The following is a 19,605-nucleotide window of genomic DNA, read 5'->3' as shown; positions in this document are numbered from 1 at the left end:
GGGTTTCACCATGTTGACCGGGATGGTCTCGATCTCTTGACCTTGTGATCCACCCGCCTCGGCCTCCCAAAGTGCTGGGATTACAGGCGTGAGCCACCGCGCCCGGCCTCCTTATTTTCTTATACTTTCCTACTTTTAAATTATGGACATGTATAATTTGGAAGAAAACATGTAATTCAAACAACTTTGGGTAATATATAAAAAAGCTTTGGGCTACTTAAGATTATACTTTCTTTTTTGAGACATACTCTCATTGCTGGAATGAGACTACCCAATAGCTGAGTTCAGCAAGACATTCACACAACTTCCTTTGTCCACATCCCTGTCTAGTCCCATCTGCTCACTGATCCATCCGTCCCTTCACCGACCCCCTACGCTACTCTTCGGCTAAGCCTGTGCAGGCTGTCAGAGTCTGCCCAGGAGGGCCTCCCAAGCTGGTGTGGGGAGAGAGAAGATAAATGGGCAATGATTACAGATGGCGGCACAATGAGAGGGAAGCTCAAACCCTGCGGCTCTTGGAGTGAACACCAAAATCCTAACCATGGCTGGAAGCCCCGTGAGACCCTGCCTGCCACTGTGGCCTCTTCTCATACCACCTTCCCCCACCACCTTGGATTCTCCCTGTTCCCCATGGGTATACCAGGGCCTCACACACGCTGGTGTCTCTACTTGGCACGTCGCCTTCTTCCCTCCCCCTAACCTTCAGGTTTAGCTCAAACTGACTCTCTTCTCAAGGGAGCCTCAGCATCTCCCCCAGCCCCTCCTGCCAGGTGTGCCTGTGCCTTCACAGCTTCTCTACCAGTCTGTAGGCTATACTGATGGGATTCTTTGGTTACTCGCTGGCACACCCATGACTGTAATCCTCATAAAGCTGGAAACTGCTATTTTTCTCACACCTCCCTCAGACTACTGTTTGGGATAGAGCTTCAGTCCCTGAACCCAGGAAGCTCAGTTGCAATAATAGAGAAGACTAATAATAAGCACACAGAAAGCTTGTATCAGTAATGAAAGAAACATACAGGGTGAAAGGGTGGCAGAAGTCGTCTTTCCATAGGCCATCAGGGATGGCCTCTTTGAGGAAGCAACATTAAAACTCAGACTAGAAGGCCACTGTGCAACAAACTGGCACAGCACGTGCAAAAATCCAGAAGAGGAAAAAGCATGTTGCCTTAAAGGAACAGAAAGAACTTTAGGTCAGCATCAGCCAGACCACGTGGGCCACGCAGACTTAGAAATCTGGTTCCTGTTTTAGAGCTACCTTATAAAGCCACTGGAGGAAATGCAGCGGGTGTGGGGGCTATCGTGGGAGTGTGAGGCACGATCTAATTTAAATGACCTTTAAAAATATTCTGGCACCTGGGTGGAGAACAGAAACGGGGCAAGAAGAAAAGAAGAGCAAGCAAGTAAGAAGGCCCATAAGAGCCCAGGTAAGAGCTCATGGGGGCTGGACTAAGAGTAGAGGCGAGAAGAGGATGGGCTCACCCAAGAGAAGCGTGAACCAAGACGGGCTCGCTCCGGGAGAGTGGGCATACCGAAGGGCGCCGCGTGGGTCCTCGGGCCCCGCGCGGGCCTCACAACCTGCCAAGCCTGGGACCAGGGGACGCCGGGGCTCACACCCAACCGTACGGCCGCTCCTGGCCGCCGCCAACCCCCCAAACACCTCCCGGCGATGCCTGACCGTCCCCAGTCTCGCGTCCCCAAACCCCTTACCTGCATAGCCGGGAGGGCTCGGGATTCGGTCCTCAGAGTCCTGCGCCGCGCGCTTCCTCCTGCGCGCCACCATCTTGCCGCCCGGGAGCGCGGGGGCCGCCGGGAGTTGTGGTTCCGCGCCGGCGCGAGCGCACTTCCATGCCGCCTGCCCCGCCCCCTGGCTCCAGGCCCGCCTCCCCGGCCCCGGCCACCAGGGCCCAATCTTCATCCGCGGAGTCAAAACAGCGCGCGCAAAGTAGGAGCGAATGTGGGCGTTGACCCCAGTCAGTCACGAGTGCGAACTCAACTTTCCACTCATGCATTCACACACTAAATAGGCAGTGTAAGAGAAATCCAGGAAGGCTCCTAGGTTTTCAGGCTGGAGCAACTAAGAGGATGACGTTGCCGACTGAGGCGAGAAGACCACAGGAGAGGCCAGCTTGGGGAAATCGAGTAGATCAGTTCTCTATGGGCCATATGGAGATGCCCATTAGGCCACCAGGGGGAGATGTCAGGTGGGTGGTTAGATAAGAGACTGAACATCACAGATGTCAGGCCTGGAGGAAGACACCCGGGACCGGCCATGGATAAAGTTTTCAGAGGGGCCAGGTGCGGTGGTTCATGTCTGTAATCCCAGCAATTTGGGAGGCCAAGAGGGGCAGATCACGAGGTCAGGAGTTCCAGACCAGCCTGGCCAACGTGGTGAAACCCCATCTCTAAGTACAAAAATTAGCCCAGCGTGGTAGCGCACGCCTGTAATTCCAGACACTGGGGAGGTTAAGGCAAGAGAATCGCTTGAACCCTGGAGGTGAAGACTGCAGTGAGCCGAGATTGCCCCACTGCACTCCAGCCTCCCTTTCAACCAGTGGCCCTCTGGGTCTGAGGCCTGGCTTAGGCCTAGAAACTGGGTGAGGGATTCCGATTTTTCCATCAGCAGCTGCCATTAGTAACAGAGCCCACTTGGAATCAGGACCCCACCTTCTAGAGGGGAATTTCATATAATCTGCATCCCTGGTGGAGAGCAGTGGCTCAGATCACTTGGGCCCAGGAGTTCAAGACCATCCTGGCATCATAGCAAGAACCTATTTTTTAAATAATAAATTGCACCCCAAATGTTGAAATCCCTAAAGATCAAAACCCTTGGCTGGGCATGCTGGCTCACGCCTGTAATTCCAACACTTAGGGAGGCTGAAGCAGGCAGACCACCGAGGTCAGAAGTTCAAGACCACTCTGGGTAACATGGTGAAACCCCATCTCTACGAAAATTAGCCAGGTGTAGTGACACTTGCCTGTAGTTCCAGCTAATCAGGAGGCTGAGGTGGGAAGATTGTCTGAGTTTGGGAGGAGGTTGCAGTGAGCTGAGACTGTGCCACTACACTCCAACCTGGGCAACAGATGAGACTCTGTCTCAAAAAAAGAAAAATCAAAAAGGCCGGGTATGGTGGCTCATGCCTGTAATCCCAGCACTTTGGGGGGCCAAGGCAGGCAGATCACCTGAGGTTGGGGGTTCAAGGCCAGCCTGAACCCACATGGAGAAACCCCATCTCTACTAAAAATACAAAAAATTAGGCAGGTGTGGTGGCACATGCCTGTAATCCCAGCTACTCGGGAGGCTGAGGCAGGAGAATCACTTGAACCCAGGAGGTGGAGGTTGTGGTGAACCGAGATCACGCCATTGAACTCCAGCCTGGTCAACAAGAGTGAAACTCCGTCTCAAAAAAGAAAAGAAAAAAGACAACTCAAAGGTAGGAATAACAAATGTTTATTCAGAAATGGATAAGTAATACATAATCACCCTTCATCCCTTAATGCCTCTTCCTCTCTTTTTGCACAAGAAACAGATGGGTAACGCAGGGGCATGGGAAGTGGAGATGGAGGAGGACACAGGACTGGCCCACCACCTTTTCTTCCCTGTCTCCCAAGGTGACAGCTTATACAGTGGAGGCGGCAAACAGGTCCCCTCAATGTACCAGATAATCACCTACAGCACCAGCTCCAGATGGCTGCAGCTGGGCTCAATGAAACTGTGACAACCAGAATGTATCAGCTTTGGGACTAGAGGGGAGGGTAAAGCCTCGTGGCAGGATATTTACCATCCCAACCCTAAGCAAAGTCCAAGCAGTGAGCCCCGTTCCCAGTACCTGAAAAGCCAGGTCCTACTGCCTTCTGGGTGCTCTCTTGGGCCAGAAAGGGTAAAGTGTAGGAGGAATGTCTTCCAGCTGTTAACAAGAAGTCAGTCTGCACCCACTTGAAGGGATTAAGAGAATAAAAAGCAGCATCTTTAAAGAACTGGAAGTGGAGCACCACCAGGCCCCTTCCTTGGCCTTTCCTGGCCTGGGGAACCTCAGAGCCTGAGGATTGTAGCTGGGTTCAAACCCTAGGTCCTTCCTGCCTGACAGACTGACCTCTGGAAAATGAATTTCTGGGTTTTTCTTCACTGGGCTAGCCTCAAGCAAGTCTTGGGCACTCTGTCTCCAGCATGCACCTTTCCCAGTACTTGCAACTGAATCTGCAGAGCTCCGAGAATCCTGCTTCCCTCCCGCTCTGCCAACCTGGATTCCCTTCAGTTCCAACCAGCAGGGGACCACTCAGTGACACCAGGGGCAACACTCTCCTGGTAATTTAGGGACAGCCCTTGGGCTCTATAGCTTTGTGCCCACTGCTGGCACCTATGCTGGGGAAACAGCTTGCCTAGTAGAGTTGTCTTGTTCCCTTGACTCCTCCTCCTGTGCCAAGGCAGAAAAATATCCCTCTGGTCATGGACGGATGGGTCACTCACAAAAGTGGGAATGCTGGGCGGCAGCTAGATATATGCCTCTGGGCATCCCTGACCACTGTCCTGTAGACAACTAAGGCTAGAAATGGAGAGCCAGGAGCAAACCAACCTCTCGCATTCAAATAAGCCCCAACCCCACCCTGACCCGGGGTTGCAGAATGGAAGGTGGAGCCTTTGAAAGGCCCAACCAGAGGAGAGCTGGCAGCTGCACCAAAACCAGGGTGTGACGAGTGCCAGGCTAGGTGAGAACCGAGAGGGCTCACAACACAACCCCCCTCCCAGCACTGACACCCAGAAGGGAAAAAGACCTGGGGTGGGGCATTCAGCACAACTCAAGGGCAAGGTGAACTCTGGAGAACGACCTCTGGGCAGCTGCAGTGTGGGCCTCCAAGCCAAGCACATTACTGGACAGACTCTTCGCGGTGGTGCAGCTTCATCCTGCCCTTGTCACTAGTGAGGCCTGGAGCTAATGTGGAGAGGACAAGAGGCCTGAGAACTGCTCCCCACCCAGGCATCTCCACTGACCAGGCAGAGGAGCGGCACAGCTCTCAGGCCGAACTGGTTCCCGTCAGGATGGCAGAGCTTTCCAACACGTGTTATTTGAAAAGCTTAACGTACACAAAGGAAAGGCAGCCCCGTGGCCCCTGGAAAAACCAGGGTCCTTCAGACAGCCCCTGCCCTGCATCCTATGGGGCCACAAGAAAGCCACCCAGAGAATTTAGTGTACCATTTCCAAATAAAAAATCCACTTCCGGCTGGGGCTGGGGGAGGCACGCTCTGAAAAACACAAGCCTACCTTGGCAATGAGATGGAGAAGAAACATACTACAGGAAATGTTAACAGAGAAGAGCACGGGGCAGAACACAACACAGAAATGCGGGTCCCATCCAGTGAGGAAGCGCTTTACCCCCGGCGACCCTGCCCACGCTCAGGGGTCTCCAGTCCGATGGCCCATTGGTCACAAGCTTTGCCTTGGGGAAACAGAGCCACCCTCCTCTGCCCCCACTTCTGGCTGCCTCACTCCCCTGCTCAAAGCTTGATTTTGAATTCTGTGGGCTGCGTGGTCACAGAGGCCCCTGAGGACTTGAAGAGCGCCTTCAGGATGGTGTCAGGGTCCACTTCGGCAGGGGGGTTGGAGGAGGAGGCAGAGTTCACCCTGCGAGGCAGCTCGCCCTCCTTTTTCACCGAGGGGCTGTCACTCAGCCGCCTGTGGAGAGCAGAGAAGGGGCAAAAGTTCTTGTCAGTTTTTCCTTAGATGGGGAGGGGACCCACCATTTACTGGGCATCTGTCATGGGTGAGGCACTGGGTGTAGCACTTTCCAGACCCCTTCATCTCATTCCATCTTGCAGCAACTCGATCACAGCTCAGAGCAGCCTTGATTTCCTGGGCTCAAGTGGTTCTCCTGCCTCAGCCTCCTGAGGAGCTAGGACTATAGGTGTGCACCACCATGTCTGCCAAATATTTTAAAATTATTTGTAGAGACCAGGTCTTGCCATGTGGCCCAGGGTGCGTTTTTCTTATTTAATGATGAGAAAATGGAGATGCAGGCAGTGCTATGTTCTAGGGTTTTGTGAGGGTTTTTTAGAGACAGTCTCACTGTCACCCAGGCTGAAGTGCAGTGGCATGATTGTGGCTCACTGCAGTCTTTATCTTCCAGGCTCAAGAGATCCTCCCACCTCAGCCCCGCCAAGTAACCAGGACTATAGGTGCATTCCACCACTCCTGGCTAATTGAGGTTTTACGTTTAGGAAACACTCACTGCGTGTTTCTCCTGGATGGTAACATACATTAGCATATCATTAAGATATCTCACAACCTGAGAAGCCCAAAAGTGAAACAGATTTAGCTCTGTTTAGCCCAGTGGTTCCCAAACTTGTTAGGTTATCAAACTTTAAGAAATATTTTTAGAATACAACTTACTCCTAGAACGCAGTTTAAGGAACTTATCCAAATCACACAATTCATTACCCAGGGTTCAAATCCTAGTCTTTGTAAATCTCAAACTCTATTTCAGGCCTGTCCACCCTATTCCACTCACCTTGCCAAGTCTAAGCTCTTCCCTTGTATCTACCTCCTTATCTAGAACATGATGTCCCCACAATCTCCACATTTTATGCATCTCAGGCTTCAAAAAAGCCCTCAGTCCTCGGCCAGACATGTATACTCAGCTGTGTGTAACAAAAGCCTTCAATGGCTTCCCATTGTACTTAAAGCCAAATCCAGCTGGGCGTGGCAGTGTAGTCTCAGCGCCTGTAGTCTCAGCTCCTCAGGCGGCTGAGGCGAGAGGGTTGCTTGGAGTTTGAGACCAGCCTGGGCAACACATTGAGATTCTCAAAATAACTTAAAAAAAAACCAACCCATTGGGGAACAAAATGAGAGGTGGCATCTGGTGGTGTCTCCATCAGAGCCAATCATGAGGTGGAGTCTGTGTTCCCGGATAATGCACACAGGCGGGAAACCCAAGCTGCCTCCCTCCATTCTCCGCTCAGATGTTTCTAAAGCAGAAGGCTGAGAACCAGATCATAATGCTAACCCCTGTAGGGTCAACCCCTGGGGAAATGACAAAGCAAACCATTTTGGTCAAGTTTAAGGATTTGAAACAACCAGCTGCCATTAGAACAGAGGAAACAGAATGTGGGGATGAGGGAGAGCTGTGATGCAGGCAGTTTACCCATTAGAATAAAAAGATGGAGGGAGTTCCCTCTCCCCAGGACCCGGCCTTTGGAACTCACAGCAGGATAGGCTGGTCTGAGGTGATAACGTTCCCATTCATGTGAAGGTTGCACTTCATCGGCTGCCCTGAAAAAAGAGAGAGAAAAGGGCTCTGCTATGAGACCTCAGCTCCTCACACAAGAGGACAAAGGCTGTACCTCCATCATCAATGGTCAAAGCACCCACCACTGGCGGTTCTGGCTCAATGGATGGAGACAGGGCTGCATGGTTCCAGCCAAGCCAGACACTAAGAAAATCCCAGGGCACGAGGAAACCTCAGCAATGCGGGCTCCAAGAGGCAAAATGGCAACAAACCTTACTTTGTACAGGAGATGAGTGAAGTGAGGGAGAAAGGAGATCAATGTGAAGCCATCCCAGTAGTAAGGGAAAAGGTTTCTGCTATCAAATTAAGTGAAGACGATCAAAAGCATTATGCACAGGATTCTACTCTATCTACAAAGGATTAACTGCTAGGAAGACCACACTGCCACTCTATGTAAGATGTCACATGTGTAACAGTAATAGCACAAAAAAAAAAAAAGGAAAAGGAATAGGGCCATGTAGAAGTAATATTTCCATATCTTACTTTTATCATTAAAGGAATTAAAATGTTAGGAAAAAATTATTCATGTAATGCAAAAGAAAAGCCACTAAAGAGGACCCAAAAAGTGAAATGGAAGAAATAAACCTAATTATCAACATTAAATATGAGTGGATTAAATAATCCAATGTCAGATTGGATTAAAATAAAAATAACCAGTAAGGTCTAACTATACACTCTCTCTACAAGAGATACATTTTTACAGTCCATGAGAGAAAAACATTGAAAGTAAGAGTGGACCAGGCACGGTGGCTCATGCCTGTAATCCCAGCACTTTGTGAGGCTGAGGAGGCCAGATCACTTGAGGCCAGGAGTTTGAGAGCAGCCTGGCCAACATGGCAGAAACCCTGTTTCTACTAAAAATACTAAAAATTACCTGGGTGTGGTGATGCCCACCTGTAGTCTCAGTCACTCAGGAGGCTGAGGCACAAGAATCGCTTGAACCCAGGAGGCAGAGGTTGCAGTAAGCCAAGATCACACCACTGCATACCAGCCTGGGCAACAGAGCGAGACTCCATCTCAAAAAAGAGTGAAAAAAGATGTATCACCTAAATAGCAACCCTAAAAAAGCTGGTGTTTTACTTACTTATTAGCTATTACTAACATAAACTAAAATAGACTTTAAAACAAACCAAAAAAATGTTACTAGCAATAAAGAGGGAATTTAAAGGGTAAATTCACCAAGAAGAAAACAATCATAAATATTTATGCAACAGAGCCTCAAATACATAAAATAAAAATAAATAGAAGTGAGAGAAACAGACAAACAGTAATAAAGATCTCACCAGGTGTGGTGGCTCACACTGTAATACCAGCATATTGGGAGGACTAGGTGGGCGGATCACTTCAGATCAGGAGCTCTAGACCAGCCTGGCCAATATAGTGAAACCCCTTGTCTACTAAAAATACAAAAATTAGCTGGGTGTGGCAGCAGGCGCCTGTAATCCCAACTACTCAGGAGGCTGAGACAGGAGAATCGCTTCAACCCAGGAGGCAGAGTTTGCACTGAGCAGAGACCAAGCGACTGCAACTGGGCAACAGAGGGAAACTCCAGCTCAAAAACAAACAAACAAACAAAAAACCCCTCAATATTTCACTTTGAATACTAGATAGAACCAGGCAGATCAACAATGAAACAGCACTTTAACACTATAAAGCAACTAGACATGATAGACATCTACAGAACACTCCACCTAACAACAACAAAATACATATTCTCCTTAAACATTCAAAGAACAGAAGAAAATCTGGGAAATGAATGAATATATGGAAATTAAAACAATCGTAAATAACCAATGATTCATAGGAGAAATCACAAGGAAATTAGAAAATAATTCAAGATGAACAAAAATGAAGGCATGATATACCAAAACATGGAATGCAGTTAAAGCAATGCTTAGAAAATATTATATAGCTATAAATGCACATATAGTCATGTATCATTTAACCATGGGAATACATTCCAGGTGCAGTGGCAGGATCACAGCTCACTACAGCCTCAACTTCCCAGGCTCAGGTGATCCTCAGCCTCCCCAGCAGCTAGGACTACAGGCACATGCCACCACGCCTAGCTGATTTATTTTTTGTAGAGGCAGGGTCTTGCCACGTTGCACAGGCTGGTCTCCAGCTTCTAGGCTCAAGCAATCCTCCTGTCTCCGCCTCCCAATGTGCTGGAGTTACAGGCTTGAGCCACCACACCTGGCTGTACAGCATGTTACTCTACTGAATATAGCAGGCAACTGTATTTGCACATCTAAACAGAAAAAGTACCATAAAAACATGGTATTATGTTATGGGCCCACTATCATATATGTGGTCTGTTGCTGACCAAAAAGTCATTATACAGCATATGAATACATTAAAAAGGAGAATCCAAAACACCTACGGAATGGGAGAAAACAGTGGTAAATCACTTTTCTGATAAAGGACTAAAAAAATATGTAAAGTACTTTTACAACTCAATAATAAAGAACCTAATTAAAAAGTGGACAGATTCTGAATAGGTACTTCTCCAAAGAAGACAGCCAGGTGCAGTGGCTCACGCCTGTAATCCTAGCACTTTGGGAGGTTGAGGTAGGTGGATCACCTGAGGTCAGGAGTTCAAGACCAGCGTGGCCAACATGGTGAAACCCCATCTCTACTAAAAATACAAAAAATTAGCTGGACGTGGTGGCATGTGCCTGTAGTCCCAGCTACTCAGGAGGCTGAGGCAGGAGAATCACTTGAACCCAGGAGGTGGAGGTTGCAGTGAGCTGAGATCATGCCACTGCACTCCATCCAGCCTGGGCAAAAAAGTGAGACTCAAAAGAAGAAGAAGAAGAAAAATAAGTGTCTTTCCACACCAAGCATATGACAAAAAAAAAACAAAAATCAAAAACAACAGAAATTTAAAACTAAACCAAAAATAAAAAAACTAAGTTTTTTTTAATGACATGCAAATGGCCAATAAGCACATGAAAAGGTGCTCCACATCATTAGCCATGAGGAAATCAAATCAGAACTCCACTGACTCACCCAGGGGAGCTCACCCAGGTGCCAAGATTTAGCCAAGGCTCCAGGTCTTTTATTTGTAATTTTTTTACTGTTGTATTGTTTTATTAGTCTCTGCTTCTCCACTTCTAGCACAGGGCCTTGGTCCACAGTAGGCACTCAATACATACTGAAAGAACAAATGAGTGGAAAAGGAGCATGGCAGACAGAATTATTCTCTACAGGCTGTCTAGAGATGAAAAATAAGAACCTGAAGTCAGTAAGGTCTGTTGTTCACCCACTAGGAGCAGCTCTTACCCAGATGCCAACATTGAGACAAAACTCCAGGCCTTTGAGGAACCTCTGCCCTAGCAGTGAGCAGACCAACATCTGGAAGGGAAAAGCTGTGGCTCTTGACTTCCCTGGCAAGACCCCTTAACAGAACCATCCGTGGAAAAATGGTATTTTTCTTTTTCCTGGGCTCAAAAGCTTAAGGGCTGGGTGAAAACCCAGGGCCCTGTGTAAGCCACAGCTCAGCACTACTCAGGGACTGCACAGTGGTTCCTGATGCAGAGGAGGCCCCAGGGATGAGTTCCACCCATCTCAGAGAGACTTCCCCAGGAAGGCCTGCTACCTGACAGCAAGTAGAGAGGAGTGGGAGGGTCAGGGGCTGTTTTCTCCCGAACTTACCGTCCAGACACCGGTTGTTGTACTTCTTATATGCAGTGATGGCATCGTCCTTTTTCACAAACACCACCTCTGCTACCCCGGGATGGACCAGCCGAGCTCGCTTGAGGGCTCCACACACACAGAAAAGCTCCTGCATAGAATAACAGGGGTTGGGATTAGGGAAGAATTTCTGATGGCCTGCCACTCATGCATGCTGAAGGCCCTGGGGTATGGTGGCTCCACTGCAGCTAAATATGCCCCTGTGCCCGAGACTGCAGGGAGGCGCCACTGTAGGCGGTACTCCTGAGACATCCACAGGCCTCAACACAGCACCAAATGAGGTCAGCAGTGAGAAATGGGCTTGGACTTACAAGCCCTGTATCACCTGGGACCTCCCAGGAAGCCACCACCAAAGTCTTCAGTGCCCACCTCAACAACAGGGCTAAAACAGTTATGAAAATCAGAGAGCCCTGTCATGAGAATGAATGTATACAAAGAAAGACAGCTGCAATACATCACCTGGGAATCTGTTAGAAATACAAATTCTGTAGTTCTACCCAGAGTCCTGGTTTGGTTGGACCGACGGCTTTCCCTGGACATGGGACTTTGAGTGCTAAAACCAGGAGAGTCCCTAACAAAACTGGGACAGTCAGTCACTCTAAGTTGGATAGTGCTGAGTGTGATCCCCAGGCTCTGCTTCCTATCCGCTATGAAATGTCTAGCATGTTACTTAACTTCTCTGAGCCTGTTTCCTCTTCTGAAAATAAAAAGGATTAGCTCACTTCCCAGGGTTATTGGAAAGCTCAACTGAGATAATTTTTAAGGCAGTGCTTTGCACACATCATTGACTCCAATCTCCACCTCGTTTTTTTTTTTTTTTTTGGGACAGAGTTTCGCTCTTGTTACCCAGGCTGGAGTGCAATGGCGCGATCTTGGCTCACCGCAACCTCCGCCTCCTGGGTTCAGGCAATTCTCCTCCTGCCTCAGCCTCCTGAGTAGCTGGGATTACAGGCATGCACCACCATGCCCAGCTGATTTTTTGTATTTTTAGTAGAGACGGGGTTTCACCGTGTTAACCAGGATGGTCTTGATCTCTTGACCTTGTGATCCACCTGCCTCGGCCTCCCAAAGTGCTGGGATTATAGGCATGAGCCACCGCGCCCGGCCCTCCACCTCATTTTACACACAAGGCCAGAGAGGGAGCAGAATGTGCAGACAGACAGAGGGTGACTAGCACTCATGCCACTTCTTCACCTTCAAATGCCTTCACAGGTTGCTGTGAGGGCAAAGAGAAAGTTTATGAAAAGACCCTTAACATGATTTGTTTTTAAGGATAAATATCAAAACAAGATGTCCCTCTGCACCAGCGGGAGACTGGTTAGAGAACCACTCGCAGATACTGAAATCTGTGGATGCTCAAGTCCCTGCTATAAAATGCTGTAGTATTTACATATAACCTGTGCACCTCATCCAGTATACATCTTCTCTAGATCACTGTAATACCCAACACAATGTAAATGCTATGTAAATAGTTGTTATACTGTAGTTCTAAAATTCGTATTCTTTCTCATTATACTGTTATTTTCTGAATTTTGAGTACTTTCATTCAGTGGTTGGTTAATGAGTATTATCCTTCAGTGGTTCTGGGATACAGAAGCCACAGATATGGAGGGCCAACTATAAATACTGGGTGTAATTCCAATGTTATTACCCTGATCCTCTCTACACTGCCTATTCAGGTAGAAGAGAAGTTGACTTCCTCTGAGTGCTGATCATGACTGGCGTTTAGTTTTCCACCATAATGTATCTTCCGACAGTCTGCCTAAAGTGCCTGGCGCACAGCAAGTGCTCAATAAATGGCAGTTGTTACTACGTTTATAAACAGCTTTAATTTTTTTTTTTTTTTTTGAGAGTGAGTCTTACTCTGTCTCCCAGGCTGGAGTGCAATGGCACAATTTCAACTCACAGAAACTTCCACCTCTTGGGTTCTAAGCGATTCTCCTTCCTCAGCCTCCCGAGTAGCTGAGATTACAGGTACCCGCCACCATGCTCGGCTAATTTTTGTATTTTTAGTAGAGACGGGGTTTCGCCATATTGGCCAGGCTGGTCTTGAACTCCTGACCTCAGGTGATCCACCCACCCTGGCCTCCCAAAGTGCTAGGATTACAGGCGTGAGCCACTGCACCCAGCAATCAGCTTTAATTCTTTATGACTTGTCAAGTATTACACAAAATAGGATAGTTTCCATCCTCATGTGCAACATTCACAGCACTGTCCCTGCCACAGGACATGCCAGTGACCCTGCGTAGTTCTAACATCCATCTCACAGCACGTGTATTTCACAATGAAGATTTAACCACCTGTAATCCCAGCACTTTGGAAGGTCGAGGTGGGCAGATCATTTGAAATCAGGAGTTCGAGACCAGGAGACCAGGAGTTCGAGATCTGGCCAACATGGTGAAACCCTGTCTCCACTAAAAATACAAAAATTAGCCAGGCGGTAGTGGTGGGTGCCTGTAATCCCAGCTACTCAGGAGGCTGAGGCAAGGAGAACTGCTTAGAATCCGGGAGGCAGAGGTTGCAGTGAGCCAAGATCGTGCCATGGTACTCTAGTCTGGGCGATAGAGGAAGACTCCATCTCAAAAAAAAAAAAAAAAAAAAAAAAAAAAAAAAAAAAAAAAAAAAAAAAAAAAAAAAAAAAAATTTACGCTGACAATCCCAGCACTTTGGGAGGCTGAGGCGGGTGGATCACGAGTTCAGGAGTTCGAGACCAGCCTGACCAAAGTGGTGAAACCCTGTCTCTACTAAAAATACAAAAATTAGCTGGGCCTGGTGGTGCATGCCTGTAATCCCAGCTACTTGGGAGGCTGAGGCAGGAGAATTGCTTGAATACGGGTGGCGGAGGTTGCAGTAAGCCTGCACTCCAGCCTGGACAACAGAGTAAGACTCTGTCTCAGAAAAAAAAAAAAAAAAAATTTAACAAATGTGGTGGCCAGTGTGGGTTGTTAGTCTGGGATTCAGCTGCAGGGAGAGGCTAGATTCTCCAACTATATTCATTTCATGATCTGACAGGTCAAAATATGCCTGGATTTCTAAACTAATGGCTCTTTTGGGTGCCAGAGTGAAAATGATGTTGAAAAGAAGTCCTAGCTGCATCTAGAACCCCACTCACAGGCACTTGACAGGTTTTGCCCATGACTGCCATGCGGTGGGACAGGATGAACCAGGAAGGCAGAGACCACCAATCCATCTCCCTTCTTTCACTTTGGAATCATTACGTAAAATCTCCAAAGGACGCAGAAAGTTCCAAAGACTCACAAGAAAATACAACTACTGGATACTGCCAGTATGGGATGAAAGGATCCCATTTAGGACCCATTACAGCACAGATATCCCCTAACTTCTAAGACTCAGGCCAGGCACTTGGCCGTGGTTTAGAAGCCATGCAGAACAGTGAAGCAGCTGGCCTGACTGCTGTTGTTTGAAAAGCCTGATTCCAGAGGTGGCCCTTGGCTGGCATCTGGAGACTCAGATCTCAGGAGGGCTCCTGCCATCCCACAGTTCACGGTGCCTGAACTGTGCAAACAGCATGGTTTCTGCTCCAACACCTGCTTTCCTTCTGGGTGTCTGGAATTTTGGTACGTGCTACACAGAGAATGCCGAAGTGACCAGTCCCCAAAAAAACCCCTGGGCACCCTAATGAGCTTCCCTGGTGTCCCATGTGTTGTCACAACGCTGCAAGCTGCACCCAGCATCCTGTGCAACTCTACTGGGAGGGGCCTCTGGAGGCTTGCGCCTGGTTTCCCCAGACTTCACCCCATGAGTCATTTCCTCTGCATCCTTTTGCTGCTGTTAGTCTCAGCCCTGAGTGTGACTATGTGCTGAGTTTGGTGAGTCTCAGCAGTCATCAAACCTAAGGAGGGGGTTTTTAAGAGACCTTTGCCACAGAGGTAAATTGAGATTTAAATTTCCAGTAGGTCACAATACTTACAACAATGTCCTCCTCAGTGACTCGAGGGTGCAGATTATTCACAGTCATCTTGGTGCCTTCCAATGGGCTGAGGACAGGCTGCCACAGAGACAAGAGCGTTACAAGAAGCTGGATAGCTGATGAGCACTCCCGCAACAGAAATTCCTCCAGGCACGTGACCAGGAAGGCCCAGAGGAAAGCTCCATGGAGTTACCACAATGGGGCCCCCTGAACTTCAGTGTCCACTACGGCCCCACCACTCTATGCTAAAAGCATGGACCCTCTCCCATCTCCCAAATATGCAAGCCTCTCAGGCCCTGAGCCTCTGTCTGGAAGGATCTACCTAATGGCTCATGCTTCCAGACCCACTCAGCTAAAAGAACCCTTTTCCCCAGACTTCTCAACTGGAATAAGATGCTCTGTCCTCAGCACTCCTAAACGCTTTCTTCTGGGAGAGCCTCTATCGTATCACCAGATACCACAATCTCTCAGCAGGTCCGCTATCTCCACTAGCCTGCAAGCTTTGAGGGCAAGAGTCCCTAGGTCTTGGTTTGCTCATCTATAGAATGCGGGTGGCAATGCCCACCTCACAAAGGCGTTATGGGGATGCAATGAGATACACAGAGCATACAGCTCTCCTGACCCCTAACTGCTGGGGTCACCACCGTCATCTCACCTCAGCAGGTGGCAGCTCTTTGGGGGGTTCTTCCTTGTTCACCAGTGTCCGGGACATGTTGGTCAAGGCTTTTGTTCGAATAGAGGAGGGGAGAGCAGGAGCTGTGTATGCGTCATTCTGAACCACTTTGGTAAGAGGGAGGGCCTTGGACATGGAAAGCTTGGAACTGCTTAGCCCAGCCTAAACAGAGACAGAAAGAAATCTGAGAAGCCAGATCTGGAATGTTCTGAAGAAGCCCCGAGGAGTTGACAGCTTGCTGAGAGCATGAACATTTGATGCCTCCCAGCCATCAGAGGGAAGGGACAGGAGGAGAGAAAAGCACACAGGCTGAGCACACACTCACAGAAGCCACTTTCCACAGAGCTGAACCCTCCTGGCAGGAAGCATCTAGGCAGCAGTGGCCTGGAAACTTACCTAGGAGTCACAGGCTCATCCATACCACTTAAGACTTTCTAAAAATCCCACAATTTGAGGCTGGTCAGAAGGCGAAAAGGTGTGATCGGCCAGTCACAGTGATCACACCTGTCATCCCAGCATTCTGGGAGGCTGAGGTGAGAGGACTGCTGAGCCCAGGAGTTCAAGACGGACCTGGGCAACACAGTGAGACCTCATCTCTACAAAAAATGTAAAAGACCCGCTCTGCCTATGAAGTAGCCATTCTTTTATTCCTTTGTTTCTTAATAAACCTGCTTTTGCTTTAAAAAAAAAAAAAAACTGAAATGCCAGAAGCTTGAGGTAAGTTCATTCCTAGATATGGTTCTATCACAATGTGCTGATCACCACTCTTAAGACGGACCACAGCCGGGCGCGGTGGCTCAAGCCTGTAATCCCAGCACTTTGGGAGGCCGAGGCGGGTGGATCACGAGGTCAAGAGATCGAGACCATCCTGGTCAACATGGTGAAACCCCGTCTCTACTGAACATACAAAAAATTAGCTGGGCATGGTGGCGCGTGCCTGTAATCCCAGCTACTCAGGAGGTTGAGGCAGGAGAATTGCCTGAACCCAGGAGGCAGAGGTTGCGGTGAGCCGAGAATGCGCCATTGCACTCCGGCCTGGGTAACAAGAGCTAAACTCCATCTCAAAAAAAAAAAGGCGGGGGAGGGGGACCAGAACTCAGCTTTTTGGTTCCTCTTCTGACCATCCAGCGGTGCCACACACAGCCTTGGCCTCATCAGCTCCCAGACTGTCAGGGACATGCTGGCAGTCAGCAGTGCAGATAACCAAAAACAGACCCTCCCATCTAGATGTGGTCCTTTGGAAACAAACTCCCCTGTATTCATGGGTGTGAGGAAGACAGTGCATAATGCAGAAGTGACAGGGGGTCCTGCTGATTTAGGGCAGTGTTTATAGGCACTGACCCAGGGAGATGGGAGGAATGCAGCAGGAGAGGCAGATCAGGGCATGGGCAATTCACCACGCTTCTCAAAGTCTGAGTGATCCCCATGCTGGATTCCACATTCCTCACAGCTTTCTGAGCCTCCAGAGCCAGGACCGCACAGTGATTACCCACGGTGCCCCAAGACCCAGACTGCTCAGGCTCCATTTCAGATCCATGGCTTCTCCTCAGCTGAGTGATGTCAAGCAGGCTGATTTCACCTCTCCATGCCTGCTTCCTCATCCATAGAGGGTAATCAACAGTACCCATCTCACTGGGTACAATATGCGTTAGTATAAATATGACATTTATTTAATTAGGGTATCCAATAGGGATAGAGACTCACTGAGCAAGCTGACAGTTCCCTTGGTAGCAGACTTGAGCAGTCTAATTATTGGAAAGGACTGGTCCCTTTGTAAAGAAACAACTGGCATCATTCAGCTTCACAATGTATCTCTTTTTAAGACAGAGTCTCGCCCTGTCACTCAGACTGGAGTGCAGTGGCACAATCTTGGCTCACTGCAACCTCTACCTCCGGACTCAAGAGATTCTCCTGCCTCAGCCTCCCAAGCAGCTGGGATTACAGGCACCCGCCACCACACCTGGCTAATTTTTTTTATTTTTAGTAGAGACGGGATTTCACCAGTTGGCCAAGCTGGCCTCAAACTCCTGACCTCAGGTAATCTGCCTACCTAGGCCTCCCAAAGTGCTGGGATTACAGATGTGAACCACTGCACCCTGCTGGCTTCACATTTCTCTTAATTAGTAACCAGGAGACTGGTCCACACTCAGAACAGTAACCAAAACTGAGTTTTTGAGCTTCTGAAGGAAAAATTAAAGAGGTGTCTGCCACAAGGACCTACCTGGCAGCCCACTGGCCTCCCTGCCTGACACTTGGCTGTACCGCGAGGTGGAGCAGCATGGACCTCCCCGATGCTCCCAGATGCTGTTTTCTTTCCTTCTCTGGATGCCTGGACAGCACTCTAGTCTAACAAGCTTTCCCAGCGTGCAGGCTGCACCTGGTAGAGCCCACAGATCAGGTGACATGTATTCCTGCTAATGCCAACTAAGGGAATCCAGACTCCAAGAGCAGCACCAGACCTGCTGACCACAGAGAGTCACCCAGCATGCAGAATGGCCAGCCACCAAGGAAAGAACAGAGCCCCACTGTGGGGTTACTCACATTTCCCTATACTGTCTCAAACACAGCAACTGGGAGCTGCGGCCCTGTACTCTACTTGCCTTAAATCAGTAGGCAACCCAGTCTCAGCATTTATAAAACTAAGGGCTCAGACTAGTTCCAGCTCTGAAAATCTTACGGCCCAAACAAAGAAATATTTCTGCACTGAAAGGCTCTCTTTGCCACCACCTCTCCCACCTGCCTGATCAAACACACTGTAAGAAAAAGGTGAAATGCCATACCATGTGGTGGAGAAAGCCACCTGAGGCTGCCAACTTCATCTGTTTAGTAGGAATGGAAGCTATACCATCATCTTCTTCATCCAGGTCATATAAATTCTGAGAATATAAAGAAATATAAGTAAATATGCATGTGGGCCCTCAAAAGACATCTAGAACAGGCATGGCAAGGAGATGGCTGCTGGAGAAAGGGACCAAAGGAGAAGTGGGCACAGGGGTGATGGTGCCTGGGGAGACTGGGGCCCAGGTCCTGACAGGCTGACTCCCTGCCCACAAGTTGCAGTCAAAGTCCTACAACTTACAGGCACACCAGAAGTCCCTTTTTCCCAGTGGGCTCAGTATCAATCCAGAGTCCCTAAAATGTTTATTCATATCCTTTGGCTTGGAAAGTCCATCCTTGTTAATATGGCCTACAGAAATAAACCCAAACCCTAGAAAAAGCTTTATCTACAAAGATGTTCATAGCAGAGGGATTTTTTTTTTTTTTTTGAGATGGAGTTTCACTCTTGTTGCCCAGGCTGGAGTGCAATGACACGATCTTGGCTCACCCACAACCTCTGCCTCCCAGGTTCAAACGATTCTCCTGCCTCAGCCTCCCGAGTAGCTGGGATTACAGGCCTGAGCCACCACACCCGGCTAGCAGAAGGATTTTTAGCAGTGAAAATGACAGGAAAATGGTTTCAATAAAACTGGAATGTCAACTCAATGGATTCTGCAGTTACTAAAAACGTTTACAGTAAATGTGAAATGTCACAGAAAAATTTTTGAGTTACAAAGTAAAAAAGAATTATACAAAATTGGATAAGAATATAACCACAACCACAAATCTGCGTTAAGTAAAATAATGTTAGGCATGGTGGTTCACGCCTGTGCCTGTAACCCCAGCACTTTGGCAGGCCCAGGCGGGAGGATCGATTTAGCTCAGGAGTTCGAAACCAGACTGGCCAACACGGTAAGACTCCATCTCTATAAAAGTTAGCCAGATGTGGTGGTGTGCACCTGTGACCCCAGCTACTCAGGAGGCTAACTAAGGTGGGAGGATCATTTGAGCACAGGAAGTCAAGGCTGCAGTGAGCCATGACTGCACCACTGCACTCCAGCCTGGAGGACAGAATGACCGTAGAGGGTCACTCTGAGACCCTGTCTCGCCGGGTGTGGTGGCTCACGCCTGTAATCCATGCACTTTGGAGGTCAAGGCGGGCGGATCACCTCAGGTTGGGAGTTCAAGACCAGCCTGACCAACATGG

The 19,605-nt window shown here is 48.7% G+C and overlaps 2 protein-coding genes across 2 annotated transcripts in view; both read right to left on the bottom strand.

Moving 5' to 3' along the window:
• Positions 1–2,083, bottom strand: part of RRP7A (ribosomal RNA processing 7 homolog A) — a 7,972-nt gene extending 5,889 nt beyond the window's left edge. The window contains exon 1 of the mRNA XM_037731993.1: positions 1,442–2,083. Within this exon, the coding sequence (XP_037587921.1) occupies positions 1,442–1,918 (477 nt within the window). The 5' untranslated portion in view covers positions 1,919–2,083. The remainder of the gene's footprint in view (positions 1–1,441) is intronic.
• A 1,352-nt stretch (positions 2,084–3,435) lies between these two features.
• POLDIP3 (DNA polymerase delta interacting protein 3) overlaps positions 3,436–19,605 on the bottom strand; it is a 30,302-nt gene continuing 14,132 nt past the window's right edge. The window contains exons 4-9 of the mRNA XM_017510279.2: positions 18,362–18,457; positions 15,564–15,743; positions 14,909–14,986; positions 10,939–11,068; positions 7,199–7,265; positions 3,436–5,672 (exon numbers count right to left, since the gene is read on the bottom strand). Coding sequence (XP_017365768.1) covers positions 5,495–5,672; positions 7,199–7,265; positions 10,939–11,068; positions 14,909–14,986; positions 15,564–15,743; positions 18,362–18,457 — 729 coding nt within the window. The 3' untranslated portion in view covers positions 3,436–5,494. The remainder of the gene's footprint in view (positions 5,673–7,198; positions 7,266–10,938; positions 11,069–14,908; positions 14,987–15,563; positions 15,744–18,361; positions 18,458–19,605) is intronic.

The sequence above is a fragment of the Cebus imitator genome, unplaced genomic scaffold (assembly GCF_001604975.1).
Source record: "Cebus imitator isolate Cc_AM_T3 unplaced genomic scaffold, Cebus_imitator-1.0 Scaffold435, whole genome shotgun sequence".
Classification (NCBI taxonomy): Eukaryota; Metazoa; Chordata; class Mammalia; order Primates; family Cebidae; genus Cebus; species Cebus imitator.
The sequence above is the reverse complement of the archived record's forward strand: the minus strand, read 5'-3'. Positions and strand labels throughout refer to the sequence as shown.